Below are 20373 nucleotides of genomic sequence, written 5' to 3'. Positions count from 1 at the left end.
GAGGCATCCAGCCAGCAACCAGAAACTAAATTCCATGTGTGCTGTGCACTCAGTCAAAATAACTTCAAAGAAATCTAAGTCTGTCACATTAAATCAAGAATCACAGAAATGTCGTGAGGAACTGCAATATTTGGTCAATTTTGTGAAGAGATAAATCACATTAAATCAATTCCTTTACATCTGAGCCTTCTCTCCTCTGCAGTTTGACTTGTGTGGAGATGCAGCTGTCATCATGAGTGCTGGAAGGTTATAACTGCATAGATCCAGTTCTCATACCTGTTTCAGAAGGGCTGCACTAAAACCCACTGAAGTCAGTAGATCTGCCTCATTGGCTCCAGAGGGCTTTAAATCAGCCCTGCCTCCCTGCCCAAGGAATGAACTGATCTTCCAGCTACTCAAAACATGACAACAGTTGGTTTTTTTCGTGCAACGTTCAGTTTGAAGTGCTATCTTGCAAAGTCATAGAGATTTTAGCGCAATTTAGAAGGAATTTACTACATGAGCTGTATATGACTATTTACTCAAAAGAATTAGGTGTTAAAATGTGCAGTAACTTTGAATTACTTAAGGGATCTTTTTGTCTGGTTTCTTTGCCTCTGAAAAGATACAGGCCCCATCAAATCACTGCTTGAATATGACTCTGGATACATGCCAGAGATAAAACAGGTGAATGGATTTGCACAAGGAAGGGTTATATTTGACTCGAGTCAACTTCATTCACGCTTTAACAAATTATTATAAACTGTCATATAAGACTTAGAATAGGAAAGATGCATTTTGATAAAAAAATATGGATACAGTTCATCTGCAGAATGCAAACCTTCCGTTGATGTAGATGTGAGCTAGGGGGGAGCTCTGGACACTGAGCAGGATGGATCCATTCTGGCTCCTAGGGCGTGAGCGGTGGTTTGGGCGAGGAACAGGATCCCTGGCTGTCAAAACTGGTTGCTCGGCCAGGTAGCTGCAAGAAAAGTGTTATTGTTACAAATGTCATCACATCTGGCTGTGCATCACACTCATTTCAGAGGATGAGAGTACTCAAAAAAGAATCCAGATCACATCCAGACCCTTTCTAGACTCTGGATCAAAGTCTCTGGTGTCAAAGTCTCCAGCAGGACTAATAATGGAAAGAAAATTTCTGAAGTGACCTTCTAAAAATGCTCTGACTCGTTTCACAGGAATGGGTTTATTTCACCAACAGGGGTGGCATCTCTCTCTCCTAACTTACATAGACTAGACAGAGCCATGAACCTCCAAAAGACACTTCCTTGACTCAGTTTTCTTGCCCCCACACTCTTCGTGGTGATTTACTGAACCCTTGGTATGCTTCTGCTACCTCTCACAGGACATGCTGTGCAGCCATGCGCTACAGAGTGGGGGAATCACATGGCCTCAGGCAGCAAATCATTTTTCTACAGATTGCTTTTGTGATGGGCTAAACAGCCCCTCTGTGCCCCTGCTGCTTCCTAAGGCTTCAATATGTGTCTTTCTGAGTCCAGAGCTGTGAGGATTTTTGTGTACAGAGCACCAACAATGTGTGGCCACAGCAGATCACAGAGGGAGTCCAAGCCCAAGGACTTGTAGATATAATCATTCCTACATTTGAAAAAGCTTCCAGTAAGCATCTGTTGAATAACTCTGGAGGGAGCTGCTGGTATGTTGCCACAATTTAACCTAATTTGCAGGCCAGTTACAGATTAATGTTTTAGCAACAGCAGCTTATGCTAAAGATTTTTGAATAGGAAATGATTGCTTTTGAAATTTTTGCAAATGATCTCTTCTAAGTAGCTGTAAGCTCTTTATCTCTGGGAATTTAAAATGCCTAAATGCAATCTTACAATGCTATCAGAGCATCATGGAAACTGTTGAAATGGCCCTTTTAAATGATAGATAAACCCATACAAGTAGATTTAGGCTGTGCTAATGATCTTCTACCTGCTCTATTGGTGCTGCAATGATTTTCATGATTCTCAAAAGCCCATAAATGTGGGGGGCAAAACCATTCAATATCAAGGAGAAAATTTTGCTACTTCTTACCTCTAGTAGTGGGTGCCAGTGAGTTATTGGTTTACGTGGGTAAGCCAACATTTCATTCCAGTGATCTCTTCCAAGGCCTTCGGCATCAATTCCTGTCCGGCACACTCCAATGACCTCATTGTGCCCTACTCTGAGAATTGCAGAGTGAGAAATGATTAACTTTTAATAAAAATTAGTTTTAATAACATCTGATATACAATCCTCTTTACTGGCTTGGTGTGGCACAGAATACATGGCCAAAGTTTTCGCATCATTTATTACAGATATTAGTTGTAATGGTAGTAGAGTAATATTAAATTCTGTAATGGTAACATCAAAAACCTCCAGCCACGACCAGAGTGCTTCTAGCAGCTATAAAAATAGCAATGAAAACAATAATCCTTGCCATTAAAAGGTTGCAACCCAAAGGACACAAGGACAGAAAAGAAGCATAATACACAAAATTATCTGAAGGAAAACACGCTTGAATTTTGTGAGAGAGGAAGGTGAGGGAAAATGGTGGGCAATACATTTCCTGCTGCAAATGCTTCAGACATAATTTCGTAACTATTTCTTAGCTCTAGCTGTTGTGATCTTTAGAAGTTCAGTCAAAATTGTGAAAGGTAAGAGTCATAGTCATAATAGGCTATACCTTAATACTTCGTGCTCCTCACAGTGCCACAAACTGGTTGAGGAACACCAGAAAGTAATTTTCTGTACCTTGACTCTGTGTACCTTAGAATAATGCTTTCCAATTTCCCCTTAGCAAGTTCTGGGAAGGGAGGAGCTGAGGAGGACTGGAAGTGTGCAAGCTGCTCTGCTCCTTCCCTGCTAATGGCACCACGGTGCCACTCTCACGTCTGAGTGAGAGAGTCTTCCTGGCAGAGCTTGGAGAACAACCAGAAATCTGATGGCAAGGGAAAACAATCTGAAGGGTGATGTTACTATATTGGACTTTCACTGTTTATCTGCCCTGCAATCTCAAGAGCTCATCACTAATAGCTCTTGAATGAAGCAGACTTGGCTTGGGCAGGATTCTGTCAGTCACAGTCTTGATCAACCTGCAGTCCTTGAGCCGCTCTGATCAAGAGTCTTTTCCTGTCAGTTCTCAGTGAAGCCATAGATAATTAGCCTAAGACGTTATCAGTGAGTGCTGAACCCAAAGGTTCCATATTGAAGGTTACACATTGAAAGGTTATTTTACTGAATCAATCAAAGAAATAATTAACGACTTAGTTCAATAACATAATTCGCATTTAATTCCTTTTTAGTCATTGAAACTTTCTTTAGTTTCAAATACCTGCTATTTAAATAGAAATTAGAGGTGTGAGGAACTCTTTTAAACTAGAACACATACCTGATTTATAAAGTTTGTACATAGTGCAGCCCCCAGAATTGGGCAGGAATATATGTCAGGCCTAGTGGCCTGGAAGAAAATTGAGCCGTATTTCTTCCTTATCTCAGTCATTTATGACACAGATGAAAAGCCATGTGCTTTAAAAGGTGTGGAAGCTTTAAACTTCTTCATGAAAAAGCCCCAAGGTTTTATCTTTTGTGACACTGAAGCTGCTTGTAAGCTCAAGGCAGTAAGCAGTCATTTGCAGTGATCAGGAATTGTCTCTGGTCAGAAAGTGAACTGTGCTTACCTGTCATAATCCATCACTGCAATGGAGAGGCTGACCTGGTCCACGTTCTCTGGAGGGATATCAAAGATGATGGCCTCATTATAAACAGGATTCAGTGTGTTCTTCTTTGTGGTTGTTTTCCTCTTTTTCAGCCTCCGTCCCTCGCACATCAGCGACACTTTGACGTACGGATCTGAGTAACAGATAATCAGCTCATGCATTGGGACTCAAAACCATTCAAATGGTAGCATAAGGACAATATTTGTGGTAGGAATGTTATACTGCTAAAATAAGAGGTTGCAAAGATTTGAGTGACCCTGGAAAACACATCATGCTGTAAATGCAAAGGAAAGGTACGGCCATTCTGAACAGACACACTGGCTGCCAGTCCATCCAAACAGGGTCTGTGTTCATTCTCTGCTACTTCCATCCCACAGCCATGTTAGACACACAAAACCCAAGGAGCTCTTACTCATCCCCTTCCTGAAAGGACTCTGCCTTTTTTAAAAGAAATAGATTCACCTGATGCACCAGTTATATCCATTGCTTTGAGATTCCGACATTTGATGACTGTCAAAGTCATTCTCCCAGCAGTAGGCAAATAACAAAGGGAAAACATGATCTCACCCAAATCTATGCTTTCCTGAAAAAGAATAGCAATTATTAGAAACCTGATCATGCTACCCAAATTCAGTTCAGATCATGCAAAACTGTAATATTTTTTTTAACACAGAGAGAGGCTTCTTTTGCAGCCTCAGATGCTTCTGAAGAAACCACCACAAGCAATTTTCAAAAATTATTTCTGTAAAGTACAGGAGAAGTAACCACAAAATAATAGTTTAGAGACAAGATCTTCAATTACTAAACTGAGAAATTAAAACAAAATCAGAGACAAAACTTTCTGGATTCCTGATATTTTTGTGTTGAATTCACACAAATGAAAAGGTGCTGGAAGTAGAATGTCAAGTTCTGCTCTTGAAAACGCTCATAGTCCATCAGCGCAAATAGAAAGAAATCTGATGGAATATTTAGATCATGCACATTTACATGCCCTTTAGACTCTGGGATTTATGTAGGAGAATAATTTCTGCACAGATATGTGTATAGAAAGCTAGTCCTGTCAAAGTGCTTCAAAAAGAAGAACATGCTCGTAAAAGTTGCTCTCTTTACTGCTCTCAATGTGCTTTAAGAGGTTGTTCTGTTTCAGAAGAAAAGCAAAGTAAAGGAGTAGCACCTACAGCTTTTCTGGATCAACAACAACTTTTTGGAGGATAGTATATTCAGAAGGATGGATAGGTTCCATACAAATTTTAATAACAGTTTCTATATCGAGACCATGTGCTAAGTACTCATTAAATAAGATGTTGCCGTACAGTTTAGATACTACAATACTTGAGGTGAGTAACCTGAGGGAGTTTCTACCAGTTCTTATTTTTTCCTTTTCTCAGCTATGCAATTATCCTAGCACTGCAAAAGTTTAAGTTTCGAGATGTTTGTTATGTTCTAAATTTTTCCTGTTCTGAATTTTAACTACATCTACCTCCCGACCCTCCAAAAATTGCACATTAAGAACTTAGGATATGAGTTTGTAAGGGGCATGTAAGGAAGACACTCTGTAAGGCAGCCACTCTCAAGCATGCTCATGAGATCTTAAAGGACTTTTGTTTTTGGACTAATACTAAAAAGCATATTTTTAGCATCTCAGCTTCAGTATTTTATCTGTCTAACCTACAGTTACCCTGAGAGCACAAATTTGTTTGAGAGCTGATGGATTTACTATACAGCTGTTCTAGCCTCAGAAGGGAAGGCAAACATAATATATTTTTAAATGAAACATATTAAAATAATGATTGCTGTGTCAATGAAAAATATATTGTTTACTGTTACAAGACAAGACTGGGCTACTTGTTCACATTCTTCAGCTGCTGTGAACAGTTTTATTGACTTCCTTCAGGCTAATACTCTGTCTAAATTGAAACAAGTATTTCACATCTTTCTTGAGTAAAGATGAACTTAATCACATGCTTCGGGGTGTGAGGTTTTTGTATTTTGTTTTGTTATTGTTTTTTTCCCCTGCATTGCAGACTAGATTGAAGAATACAGTTTTGGAATAGCTTTAAAGTCTCTGTTGCAGTGGTAATACAATATCGACTTTTGTGCAGGTTGGTCAATTCACAAGTTCAGTCGTTTTGCTGGGATTTTGTTCTGACAATTACTAGTTTGATAAGCATGTGAACATGCACTGTGGGCAAATTTCTTGCTTGTCAGAATTTCAGATTTCCCAGAATTTCAAAATGATTGGGCCCATTCAGTTCACACAGGACAAATACAGCTATTTGACCTCCACCTTTCTTTGCCAAAAAGAGTGCAGAATTTTGTGTCAGAGACTAAATTACCAAACCAAATTTTCTATTTCAGAAAACAAATAAAACTTGAACAACTGAATGGCAATTATTTCCACTCATTTGTTACAGTGGCAAGTGATGTATTAAATTTTACAGTTCTGACATATGTGAACACTGTTTCAAGCAGAGCTTCTCCTACTGGCATTGCTCTCTGAATTTAGAGTCTGGTGGTTGTTTCTCATGTCCATATATCAAACAGATCTCACTCTTTTGTTTGAAAAGAAAATAGAGTCCCCTGAGTTTTAGTGCTTCAAAGTAACCTCAGGTCTGTGTAGAGAAAGGTGATGAAGATGGGTTGGATCATGAAACGCCATGGGTAGCTCATAAAAAGATCTAATTTTTTCTTCTTCAAAGAGATGGTTTGTGTAGTTGAATAGAGAAAAAATAATTTTTGAAGATAGAAGTATGAACTTGAGTGTTCTATTATTTCTTTTTGAAGAGGATTTGGGCAGACACTCAAAGGTTTGTGCGAGCTCAGCTGATATAAGCAGAACACAGCCTATGTACTAATATTTTAAAATACTTTGAAAGAAGCATTGCTCAAAATGCTTGCCAAACTCACTCTGTTGTTACTTTGCATTTTTGAGGGGCAGAGAAAAGCAGTTTCTGCCCTGAGGATCTGCCAAGACTGGTGATCTTTTTTCATACAAGAGTGTGAATGTGTGAAGTTCTATATGTTCATTGGAAGAATTAAGATTAAAATGGTACCTACATAATTAATAGTATAAGAAACTGGGTATTGAAAATTGTCTGAGATATCTCATTTTCATACACACACTTTTATTGTCAATTTGAGCACTAGAAATTCATAAATTTGGATCTGAAAACACAGATTCAGACCTAGATTATAAACATAATAACTTTGGTTTTTTATGGTTTTTTTTAAACTTCTCATGACAGTTTTGTTAATCACATTAATTATCATGAGTAACATTTTAAAATTCCCTGGATCCTTAAACATTATTAATTTTAGTTGAGATTTAAATATAGCATTCAATTTAATTTAGAATCGCAGTGCTATGGAAAATTGATAAGTTTTTTCACTTTGTAATTCACTAGATAATTAAGTTGACACAAGTAGTCTCACAGGAGCCCTTCAGTGCAAGCAAACCTGAAAAACCAAGGCACAGACTGCCACCAACAACCACATCTGCATCACAGTGTGCCTCAAACAAAACACTACTCACAGGACACAATCCAGTGGTTGTGATTTGTGCATATTTTAAAATAATCCTCAGATTGCCTTACATGTATCACATATTTTATGAAAATTGCCCATGACTTAAGTCCCATGACAGTTCATCTCTTTCATAGACTTATTTTGATTTTTTCTTTTTCTTCTTGAACTAAATTTGGGTTTCAATTAACAGCCAGCTTCATGGATTCTTGTAATGATTGCCTCCCACTGGCTTCCAATAACAGGTACAGAAAAAACAGCATTGAGCACAGCTGCACTTATGCAAATGGCAGTTGACACCTCAAATCTCTCCTTCACTTATTTCCCTGTGAAATATTTCCCTTCCCAGCCACTACACAGCAATAAGGACCTGAAACAGTGCCCAGAACTCTACTTTCAAAGCCACCCTTTTACCTCTACCCCATCCATTTTCTGGTTTGGTGGGTCTAGAACAAAATAAAACAAACTAAAAAAAATGGTCTCACATGCACATATCAGTTTTTCTGATGAACTTTGTGGGTTTTGAGCTACAGAATGCAGATTTTTAAAATTAGCATAATTCTCATCCCACGTTAGTAACCACGTGAATGAATGTGCTAATAATATTTTTCCATTACTTCCATTAGGATGGATCCATTAGGATCTGTCCACATTCTCTGCTTTGTGGGCTCCTGGGAAATCAGTCCAGGAGTCGGCGCAGTCAGAAATAAAAAAATTCTTATTCTATTCTATTTGTTATCATACCCAATGGAAACCAGTGCTCTCATTTCCACACATATGCCTGTAAAAATTGCAGCACTTCTACAGAGGCTGTGCTCCCCACTCACAATATGGATAAAAGGGAAGGGATATGAAGAGAAGTTTGGAGAACTTGTAGGGGAGCATCAATTAAACTGATCGAGGTTTTTGAACTGCTGTTGCTGGAAAAAGCTTTGCTGCCAATTAATTTTCTCAGCAGTCTCCACAAAATTCAATAAAAGAGACAACTTTTAACTAGGAACCCCCACAAGTTCAGTGGGGAAGGTGGTTATGTATCCTTCCATGTTCAGGGTGGTTCTACTCAGGTAGAAATACTCTGAAATTGAACAGGAAAACTGTTTATTGCCTATACTGATACTTTCTATGACTTTCATAGTCTCCCTCTTCTGTGCCAACATCTTAACTGATTACCAATGACAGCAGGGGTGAAAAGCTTATAGGGACCTGATATATGAGCAAAGGTGTCATTACTGAGTCACAAGGGAACTTTAGACCATTTTTTCACTGATGTTTGTTTCCTATTACTTTCCATTAATTTTTCAAGCTTTGAAATTCAAACAAAATCTTAAAACAGCAGCTTGCTCTCTATTCTTACAATGAACTATGTAAATGCTGCAGGAACTGGAAAATTTACATGATTTTGTTGTTACTTGTCTGTCATTAATTTCCATGGTTAAAACAACAAGTATCTGCATAATTAGTAGTGCAGTAGAAATTAGATTCCCTCAAAAAAATTACTTGTTGCTACTTTATTTATCATTCATATTATAATAATCCACAGTAACAATTCAGTTCTTAATTTTAATATATGGAACTACTTTCCTATTAATTGTAATTGGAATGATGTTAAAAAGACTGCATGTAAGAGGAGCACAACAAAAATACTAATGGCAGCATGAATTCCATTTGTACTTGATTTCTAACCAAATTAATTGCAAATTTCATTCTCAATTTTCCTGCTATATTTTGAGTAAGTCACTGTAATAAATAATAATAGTAATTTTCTAGCTACCTAAGACGGTATTCAAGCATTTGCTTCTCTAGACTTTTAGCTGTTTCCTTTAGTAATACTGAAAACTGTTCTTCTGTATAGTATGTAAATTTAAAGAAAATTTAAATTTAAATTTAAAGAAAAATGCGTTGGCAGAGTTAGACCTTTGGATTACTCAAATATTGCAGGAGGATAATTCCCCCATAGCACAGATTTCTCTTTCTCTGTTTAGAAACATATTATATATATTTCTGCTTTGCAGTAAAAAAACTACTGACATTAAACTTCAAGAATCAGGGATAAAAGTATAAAAATGAATGTTGGGAGTTGGATGGATGGAGAAAGAAGACTCACGCCCTGAGAAAATTAGCTAAGAATGTAGTAAGGCATTCCTGCTTTTGAAGCATATAGCAAGAGTTCAAAGGGTGATAGTACAGAACAGAAGAGAAATCTACCAGTCTGTTTTCTCATTTATGCATTTAGAATCCAATGGCACCCTTGCTATCACAGAAATTATTAAAAGTTCTGTGAGGCTCAGGCTGCAGAGCTAATTCTGCCACCTCCCGAGGGGATTTCCCTTTGGAAACCTTGTCCCCACCGCTAATATTTATTTTCATCTCCTGTTATTCTTTGCATATCAAACCCAGCTCTTGCCTTCCTCTCAGCACCAGCTCCTGATTGAGCTGTTGCCCTGGGAAATGAATCAATTAAGTTTGTGTTTGTTCTTGCCTCTGTGGGGGACAGTATGGAAGCTGTGGGGCCTGTGCTCTATAATGGCTGTGTCCTCTGCTTGGCTCAGCCTGTCACCCTGGTTGCTCTGGGTAAGCTCTGCTGCTGGTTGCAGCCCTGATGGCAGAGGGAGAATTCCTTGAGGCTGCAGAATGCCCTGGAAGCCTCCTGGGCGCTCCTTGTGCTGCTCCCTCTGTACAGAACCATCTGTCTGGTGCACTGGGGGGTTGCCCATTCCTGCCTCAGAACAGCTGAGAGCAGAGGGCTTCTGTGAACCAGCTGCGACAGGAGAATGAACCAAATTGTCTGCGGTCCCCCACAGAAAGATGTTTCTCTAGAGCTGCAGTGCAATGCCTGCAAAATATCTTTGCAGTTGCAGAGATATTAAAATCCCTTGAGGAAACCATGCCCTTCATTCACCTAATATTTATTGCCTTTAGGGTAGAGTGAAAGTAGCAGTTTGCCTGTAGAAAATCAAAATATTAAAATAATTTTTCATTTCAAATGAAAAGAAAACATTAAATAATAATAATAGAAACCTTCTCTGCCTTCAGTAACTGGACAGAAACCCACCCTTTCTCCATTGCCTTTTCTAGTTATCAACCAGACCTAAAGCAGTTCCAATCGTAAATGAAGGTCTCCAAAAGGTTTAAAGAATGCTCCAGAGTATTCTCTCACCTGCTCAGCAGCAGCATTGGTCACATGGATCCCTTTCATCACTGGCCCTGAGCAGAAATGCAAGTGCCAGCCGTTCTTGCCTTGGAAGGGGCTGTTCCCATTTGCAGAGATGATCAGTGCTCCTACACTGACAAGCCCTGAGTCTTTTAAGGACTTTTAAGAACCTCCTTAAAGGTTTTTTAAGGACTTTTAGGAACCTGTTTGAGGTTCTGTTGAACCCTTCAGGTGCATTTCCAGAGACATTCACAAGTCTCAGCGCGTTCTGATGAAGATGGGTAGCTGTAGGGCTTGGCCCACCACATTGCTGGTGATGAAACATTTCCTCATAGTGCTGCTCTTTGAACACAAGGAAAAAGGACAATCCTTGAAATGTGGCCTCAAGGCTGGGCTACAAAAAAAGTCTCTGCCAGCTCTCTACCACAACTGCCTTACTCAGAAAAAGGTCTAAAGCTTTGTCCACTTACAAAACAGGGGAGATGGAGAAAATGAAGCAAAGATTATGCTCTGGGTGAAATTCAGAGGTGATCTTCATTCTTGTTTGATGAGGAAATCAGAAGAATCTATTTCCATAACAGAGGCCACCAGCCAGCAGAATTACCTGTGTTATTTCCTGCTCTGGCAAGAGTTTGATATAAATGAGCTGAGACAAATGTTACTGTCCTACTTATTTAAAAATATATATATTTAAGCACTTCTGTCTTTCCCAGAGATGCCAATAATTATATTCCAATTGCTTTAGAAACAGCAGTTGTGCACATGAAGACTATGTCCTTACAAAATCTGCTTTTGCATTCCACTTCACAAATGAGCAAACTGCAGCACTGAAATGCCTGGTGTTGGGGAACTAAATAATAATCAATTTCCATCTGTCTACATGAGATAATTCAAGAGGGTACAAGTACATGACAATTTGATGACTAAGATCCCCAAGAGACTACCACTGTTGGAAATGGGAATGGCTTTCCTCTAAATTCTGAGCTTTATTTTTTTCCCAATTGCATGGTTTCCTATAATTGGTTGCTCTAACAGATTTCACAGGATACCTTCAGAAAAAAAAAGCTTTCCGACAGTCACTTGCCAATTTTTTTAGGCAACAGCATTAGAGGAAGTTTCCAAAGCAGATGATAAGTATTTTTAAAAGTATAATAATAACCTAATAAATGTTTACATGCAGAAATTGTTGGATCACAAGCAGTGGACTTCTTTCCAAGAAAATTTTAAAGTGCTTTTAATTAGAAGTGCTTGTTAGCAATTCCAAACAGAGAGATTACTTTTTTTTAAAGTATGCACTCTAGTTTGATAAAGAAATTTATGCAAACTTGCAAACACCTGACAAAAACAGAAGCTTCATGTGTTGATTAAACAATCCATTTGATATTATTTGTTTGCCTCTAATGTAATGAATTAATTTTCTCAAGTGTAGTGAGAATTACAGTATTGCAATATAATGAACAACCTTCACAGGAAGTCCAAAACTGACTCTTGATTATTTTTTTTTAATTAATCAGGTGAACAGAAGCAAATGATGGATTATTAATTGAAAATTCAATCACCTATTCAAGCAAAATTTGGGGACACATCAGATGTCTAAGATACTCCTCCTACACTACTGATTTCACTCTCAATTTACATTAATAATCTAACTTTAGCACTTAAAACAGGTACGTGCTACATATTATAAAATGTGGTATGTTTTCAATATAGAAACAACAACAACACAGAAATACAACAGAGAAGCAATGGTATGAATGAAGAAATGAAGGCAAAACCCCAAACTACAAAATGTGAATAAATATCAGCATCTGAAAACAATGAGAATAAAAATGAGTGTGTGTGGGGGGGGCAATCCTGCACTTCTAGAAAAAAAAATTAAATTATTATTAGGAGCAAATGAAGTGTATTAAAAATGTAGATTCACAGAATCATTTGGTTTAGAGCCAAAAGGACTCAATGCAACCATCCAGTCTGATTTTCCCAGACTGCATTTCCTGTACCCAATAAAAACTCCTTATGGTTGGACAAGAAATCTTTTAAAAATTATGTTAGCTACTGACTAATTGCACAACAAAGAATCCCCTGATCTCCTGTGGCAATTTCCTTCATAGGCAAAATGTTGCAATTCGTCTTCTTGGTAAATCTCTCTAGTAGCGTTTAATAGTGCAGAGTTTGGTGTTATAAGAATAGATTCTTTTCAGACTGGTAATAGGAATGGTTTTAACCCTCATTTTAACTTCTGAGTAGAAAACTCTTGACTGTAGAAGAGATGTAAAAATTCACAGCTGAGGAGAGTCTGCTTCCATTGTTTTTTGTAAGTTTTGGACTAATTATTTGATCTGTCACTTCTATTATTTTCCACATCTATCATTTAGCAACAGCACAAGCAGACCACTGGGTGTAGGTATCACATCTGAACAGAGACAAAAAACTTCTCAGAACATACAACAAAACAGAGCAAGGGTGAAGAAGTAAAAGCAGGATAGAAATATATTTGCAGAATGGCACCTTGGCTCCTGGGCTCTAGGGGGTGGGTATGGCCTTTTCCACTCACGCAGCCTGCTTGATTTGCAAGGATTCTTTATGAACACCAAAGCACATTTGCTTGGATTAGAATGATTTTCCACCAACTGTAGAACCAGCTGTATCTTTCTTTTTCAAGTTTTATCAAAGTCCAGTTGACTCTGGCCATCACTAGTCATTTAACTACTAGTTAGTGACTTTGGTAAACTTTATATCTGGTGTTCAAGACAGTGAGTCCTCACTGATTAACATCTCACACAGTGTTTATTCCTTTGAAGGTTTGTCTCTCTCAACTTACAGCTTCTGAAATGACAAAACTAGAAGCCTGTATCCCTATTTAATAAAACAGTTCAAGTAAAACACAAGGCAGGACATTGCACACACAGTTACTGAACATCTTCTGGAAGGCTTAATTTTTCTAGGAAAAAAAATCAATTGCCAAGTTCTTACATAATTTTCTGAGAATAGGATAAGGTTTGTGAAAGCTGATGAGGTTACTCAGCACTAGAACATATCTCAATTTTATGTGCCTGTTATTGATGGTTTAAGTAGAGACAACCTTTTCACACACATGTAGTACTTTAAACTGACTGAAAGGCTGAAATCTAAAAACCTCATGCTTTCTTTTAAGCTTGACACAGAGAAAACACCAGCAGAGTGAGTTAGGCACTAAAACTGCATGTCTTAACCTTAACTCTTAGTGAGGAAGAAACTTGAACCAGGATCCAGTGCCAAGTTTAGCAACCATTTTCATCCATATGTGTTTTAGTGTCAGTCCCAAATGCATAACCTGGTATGGCGTTTCCATCTGCTCAAAACCAGTGATGAACAGTCCAGAGATCATTATTTGCTGAAACCATTCTAGTTATCAGTTGAAAATCTCATAGATGCACCTGCTGCCAGTGACCAGTGCTTTTAAGTAATTACTAAAGTATTAAACACAATATCAAAGCTAGAAGAAATTTTGTAAATGGTTATGTGGACTATTATTCCAAGACCTTAAACGTAGATTCAGTTTTAAGCTTGAGAACACAATTCTTAAATTTACCTGAAATCTGAGCTTGGTCAAACTAAGCATACACAGATTTCTGGAGGTGTGCTGAAGGCTGTTCAGAGCAATTTGATAGGCCCAGCAGTCGAAATAAATAGATGCTGTTGTGAATTCACTTTTGAATACTGACTCCACTATTTGACATTCTTTGATATTTCTCTTTCCTCAGGGATCACAGTGCTCATGCTCAAACTGGTGAGGACATTTAGTGCTCCTTGTCCTTCTAATCATGCAGACCTTGCCCTGTCCAGCAGGTATGAACATCAGGAAAGCCTCTGGTGAAAAAGGCTTGGGAAGTCTCTGGCTGCAGGGAAGGGACAGTGTGAAGCTCCTGTCACTGATGTGTAGCCCAGCTCTGTCCTCCATTCACCCCCATGTGGAAACCCGGCCCGTGCTGAAACCCTGGGATGAGTCACACTGTTTGGATACGCCCACAGAACCAAGGATGGCAAAACTTCTATAGAAATAGCATGCTAGTTGAAAAGAAACTGAAACCAAAACCAAAAAAACACCTTACACCTCACTATTTTGACTGTTGGTTTTGGTTTTTTTTTCCCCTTTCAAATTCCCATCAGGGAGGATGAGTTTGGAATTTAAGGTTAATAAAGCAATATCTGGAGACTGCTGTTCTCTGGTAGCCTGTCATTCATCCTGCCACCTGTGCACAGACCTCCTTTTCTTGCTTGCAACAATAAAAATGTTAATTTCTATTTCCTAATTCTTCTTGCTTGTGCCTCTTGAGTTTTCCTAGCAACCATCAGCAATGCAGATACAACTACTGGGGACCCTAAGCACAGTGCAGTCAGCAAAAAACATTTTACACTTCAAGAATTTTCAGCCTCTTTTCCTTACCAAGGTTTCTAACCTATGAAAATTTCCTAACAAGAGCAGGATAGGATGGGCCCTTCTTCTTAATAGATGGTCACTTTGCAGGACAAGGTGTTTTGCTAACAGGAAAATGTTATTAGTTCTGGCTAAGCAATGACTTTCATGATGTAGCATTTAATTAACAAATGTGATTTATATACAGACAGTGAGCCATAAAGATGACAGCATGCTCCCAGAAGATTTTTTGGTAATTAAATTTTATATCTTCCCAAGCATTATTCTCTGTGCTCAAAGGAAAATATTGACAGCTCCTCTTTTTAAATGTTTTTTTTATTTTGGACTCTGCTGATAAACAGGGTGCATTGCCAAAAACTACAAAAGAGAAACGAAAATATGATGTTAATTCTTCTGTAACATTACTTACTGTGGTGGCACAGTGGATGTCTTTCCATACATTGGCTTCCCTGGAGAGATCTGAGACTTCAAAAAGGTTATCAAGAATAACTTCCCCAATCATGTCATGTCTAGAAAATCTGTCAAAATCATAAACACTGAAATGCAATTTCCTGTTGCTGAGTTGATCATAGGCTACAGGAAACTGAAAGGTTTCATCAAAGACTGGATTTAATGTCTTTCTGTGAACTCGTGTCTGAAACTTCTTTTTCCTATCTGGAAGCAGATAAATCTTCACGTAGGGGTCGGATGTTCCTGTGAAGTCTTTAGCAGGCAGATCTAAGGCTTTGACAATTGTGACGGCCAGAAGTTCATTCTCATAATCGTACCGGAGAGTGAAGTTTAGTTTTCCACATGTTTTCACATCTTCCTGTTGCCCATCAGAATCCACAGACTTCTGTTTGTAGAGTTCTGGTTTTATTCTCCCAATGCTGGTTGTGGTCTCTCCCCTCTGCAAAACTGGGTCTGTCCCCATGTTAAAATCAACACTGGACACCTGCATCTGCCTTGGCAAGTGCCTCCTGAAGGAATTGTGCCTGCACAAACACACACAGACACACAAAGCAAGCCATGGTTATCTCTGGGAAAAGACCATCTCTCAATAGAAAATATAAGAACAACTTAGTGAAAAGACTAAAATAATTAAAAAATAGTCCTCTCCACACCCCCTTCAGTGTTTTGCAAGAGTTCAAGCATCCTTGAGAGGAAATGAGCATTCAGAATTAATTTCTTGGCCCAGGAGACACCCACTGTCCCAGAAATAAATATATTTATAGCTTTGCTTTCAGACTGTGCAGTTGAAACTGAATTCATGTTCCTTCACAGAACAAGTTGACAGTTCCAACATTGCATGATCCCACTTTGCCAGGGCCTGAGTAAAGTATGGTCAAACAGGAAACAAAAAAGCACTTGCAGAATTTTCCTCAGTACTCTCTGCTTTTTTGGAGGCATTCCATGGTGGTTTTCCAATTAAATATTTACCAGCCTTCACACTGATGACTGTAAAAGGCACCTGAAAGGGAAATACAGAGCTGTGTCTGGAGGGTTTTAGCATAGTGCTTTGCCATCCTACAACATTTTATATACACTTGCTTGGTATCTGCTACACTGAGGTGCAGGCTGCTTTCTCCAGAAGCACTGGGAATATTTTGTTCTGCTTGCAAAGCATTTCAGAGTTTTGCCAACAATTTTCTGCCATTGCTTTTCCTTTTGTTCTCACGGTGTGCCATGCAGTGAATTAGAAAGCTGATTCCTGTGCCACTAGCAAGAAACAGTATGTTAAATTCCTTGCAATTCTGAATACAATGTGTACTTATGGGCTTATCTTGGCTCATGAATCTGAATGGAAAGTTTTGCTGTTCCTACTAAGAGTGAAATCAAACCCCTGGCATGCCATACTACCTTAGAGTAGTATAAAAACACTGGACAAAAGGCTTCACAGCATTTATCAGCAGCAGATGCCATTATGACTACACTATCCAGTTTCTTTTTTAGGCATTTTCACATTTCCTTGGTACTTCCCTACCCCAACAATCTGTGCTGCAGAAGCTTACCACCTCCTCCTGTGAGCACACTTGGTTGCCATTAAAGAACAATCCAATTGTCAGAATTTCCTCTGCTTTTTTGCAATCAATTGCTTATTAATGCCACATGTAGCCTTGCCTTATTGCTTGGTTTCCCTGTGGTGTTGTGTTCTGAAAACAAGAGGTGTCACAGCTGTGTGTTTCTTTCTTTAAAACAGAAATGCAAATTGTCCATTTGAAAGCAACCAGGACTCATTTCATAGATACTATTTGTATTTTTGCTGTAAGTGAAGAGGTTGCAGAAGGCAAGGAGCACAAAACTGCTGCAGTTCAGCTGAGCAGAGACACAAGAGGGTAATCTGCAGCTATTAAATAATAGACAAGAACCTTTCCCCTTTCAGCTGTTTGAGCCCTGCTAGGTGCAGGGAGCAGTCCTAGCTCAACACAAGAACAGGGCAGGGAGAGCTACATAGTCTAGACTTGAAGTAGCTCAAAAAAACCCAGGTGTTTGGATGTCAAATTTAGATGAGCACTGCACCCCTCTTGTAACACACTTGGCCTTTCTTTCTCTACAGATAGACAAGTGGAAAGATTTTCTTCTCTCTTAAATGTTAAAACTCCCTGGATTCACAGTGTCTAATTTCCACATTGGAATGGAGTGGGGAATGAAAAGGCCCTGACTGGTCAGAAAAGTAGAATATTGTCATCAGGGAGTTTCACAGCTGTTCCTGTGCTTTTGCCTCCAAGAAGCACAAGAGCTCATGGGTGTGCCAAACATGGGGAAGGGGCTGAACTCAACCCAAAATGCAGGGCAATGAATTCCTGAGCAGGCAGCAGTTTAGGGACTATTTTTTAGTATCTTTGACCCCTAAGGAGGTCCAGGCAGATCTGTGTTAGTGCTGCTTCTGTCAGTGCTGAGGAAACCTGTGCAGAGAGGGCTCCCTGAGCGCTCCTCACACCTGCAGCTGTGCTACTGAGATGCCCAGATGATCACAGGGTCATGGAATAGTTTGAGTCAGAGAGGACCCTACAGATGATCCAGTTCCAATCCCCCTGCCATGGGGGATGGTGTTCAAACCCTGCTGTACACAAGCCACGAAACTTGTGTACAAAACTTGTGTGGCTAAAACTGCCTTTGCATGGGAAACAGTGAAGCTGATTATACAACATCTGTTTGACCAGAAACAGGTACATGACAAATTCTCTTCAGCTTCTCTTGCATTTTTGACAATCTGTGTTAATGCAAGCAAAAGCAATATATGACACCCCAAATCTATGATTTCTGAGGTGCAAGGTTTCTTTTAAATTTTTAGACTTCTTTTAAATTTTCAGACTTCATGCACTTCAGATCCTCTACTGAATTGTTGTGAGATGTCACCAAGTAAAAGAATGCATTTGTATGGCTGTTCCCTGTGGGAATCAGCAGCACTTTTGCTCTAGTAAGCCAAAGTCCTAATTACACAGTGCCTAGTATTTGTTCTGAGTCACAGCATTTCACCAAGACAGCTAATTGGTCTGCTAATTATTAAGATGTTTCATTGTTGTCATGGCAACATATTTATCTTCCTTTGTTCTGCAGTAACAAAGGGATTAATGACTGTGATAATGAAATACAAGGATGTCAGAAAACCAGGTTGTTAAAATGTGGCAGAGCTACCAACAAATGCAAATCCAGGTATGTCAACCTCTACTGACTCTTACATGCAGCACTCCTACAGTAGACTTGCTAGCAGAACAAATGCATTTTGAGTATTAGCAAATCTGTATGTAAATGTAATATAAAACTGTATTTCCATGGGCATAATGACACTATGAAGCTTATTTATAACTCAGTGAGACTGCCACATGTGTGACAAAAGGGAGGGATAGGGTGCTGGTTTATGATGTGACTTGAGATTTATGAGGATGACTTGGGTCTTGCTTTCCTAGATGCATTTGAGCAATCTTTTGGCCCAAATCCAGAAAAGAGCATGATCACTGGTGGTATTTAGACAGAACAAAAGCTTCTCCTTGCAACCACTAAAATCAACAGATATATTTGTTTTTCTTTAACCCTAACAAACCCAAGCACCTCAGTTTTGCCTTCGTGCCTCTTGGGAACTGACTGGCTCAACATGTTCCTCTCCAGCTGACACTAAAGAGCAAAAAGCACGTTCTTGGAAAGTACAGGTGAATGTTTTAAGAATGGATTTCCATAGGAGCAATAAACTATATTGCAAAATACTATCACAAAGTAGGAGATAGGGTGGTTCTCAAAAACACAGAGCAAAGTTGTTTGCAAATGAGTACCACTGCTGCAGTTCTTCTAATGTAGTGGTTAATTGGCATCAAGGACTAAAGAGCTTTTAAGAAACAGGTCTTTTCATGTTATCAGGGACTATGAAAAATATGTAATATGTTATAACTAAACAGAAATATGTTTATAACTAAAATATGTTATAACTAAACAGAAAGGTATCATTTTCCCATGCTGTCTCTGTTCTAATGTACAATCTAAAAAATGTGATCAGGCACATTTGATTGTTGCTCTGATTGGCTTATTAAAATCCTCATGCTTCAATTACAACTGCTTAATATGGATTAATTTATTTTATTAAGAGCTGATGGCTGCATGAAGCCATCACAGAACTGGTTACAACCCTTTAATTTGCCCCATCTCAGGTGAGCTGAGTGCACAGGAGACAATCCAGAGAGCAAACACTCCTCTCAGACCCTAACAAAGGAATACATTTAGGAGAGGGTGCATCTGAATCCCTCAGGAGTCCTGAGGACAACAAAGCAGCGCTGCATTGAAAATGGTGCAAGGGAAGTTGTGCTACCTCTGCATCTGCCTTTGCCTCCTTTATATTTAGAGGCTCCTTAGTCAAGAATATAAGAGCCAGATTTCAGTCATTTTGCTGGTACATTGTTGCCAGCTGGGCTTGACACAAAAAAAAAAAAGGAAAAAAAAAGAAAAAAAGGAGTAATTCAGAAACCTGGTCTAAATGTCCAGCCTCATTCTCATATATGATATTCTTGACAGCAGCAATTAATATGGGCTGTTAGGTTAGGACTCCCTTAAGGCAGGCAGGGTGTAGATAAAATGTTTACAAACAGAAAGATCACAATTTCTGGGTAATTTTTAAGGCACCTGCCATTCTAAACATGTTTTGTAAAAGGATGAAGAATTTTTCACCAAACTCTAAAAGAAGGTGATGTTTCCTAACACCCTGCTATTGATTGGCTGTGGTGGGACAATCAGTTACTCAAAGCACAGGAACTGTCCCTTTCAGAGGAGATTTAACCCTGATAATCTTGATAAGACAAAAAGAAACCTCCCTTACAAGGCTGCAGAAAGACTGGTATTGACAGCAAGTTTTATTTATGTAAAACTGTCCTTGGCTTCACAAATATTTTGTATTCAATTAGATCCCAGTCCAAATCGCTCCAGAGACCTGTGAGAATATTTTCACTGCCTGAAGTAGATCTGGAGCATATCCCTGGAACTTCTTTCTCCCCCTATAGTACAACTGGGACTATTCAAGTCCATTTGCCAGCCAGCTATTTCTTCTGTCTATTCAGGAGGTCAGACAGTCTGAAAACTTGGATTTGATGGATAAACTTTTTCAGTTAATACCCTTT

At 38.8% G+C, this 20373-nt stretch overlaps 1 protein-coding gene across 1 annotated transcript in view; it reads right to left on the bottom strand.

The window, feature by feature from the left end:
* Nucleotides 1-832: 832 nt before the first annotated feature.
* Nucleotides 833-20373, bottom strand: part of SYT10 (synaptotagmin 10) — a 34405-nt gene continuing 14864 nt past the window's right edge. The window contains exons 3-7 of the mRNA XM_059472685.1: nt 15201-15765; nt 4164-4284; nt 3663-3834; nt 2038-2167; nt 833-961 (exon numbers count right to left, since the gene is read on the bottom strand). Coding sequence (XP_059328668.1) covers nt 890-961; nt 2038-2167; nt 3663-3834; nt 4164-4284; nt 15201-15765 — 1060 coding nt within the window. The 3' untranslated portion in view covers nt 833-889. The remainder of the gene's footprint in view (nt 962-2037; nt 2168-3662; nt 3835-4163; nt 4285-15200; nt 15766-20373) is intronic.

Source organism: Ammospiza nelsoni, chromosome 5 (genome assembly GCF_027579445.1).
Source record: "Ammospiza nelsoni isolate bAmmNel1 chromosome 5, bAmmNel1.pri, whole genome shotgun sequence".
NCBI lineage: Eukaryota > Metazoa > Chordata > Aves > Passeriformes > Passerellidae > Ammospiza > Ammospiza nelsoni.
Note: the sequence above shows the minus strand (reverse complement) of the source record. Positions and strands in the feature narration are given on the sequence as shown.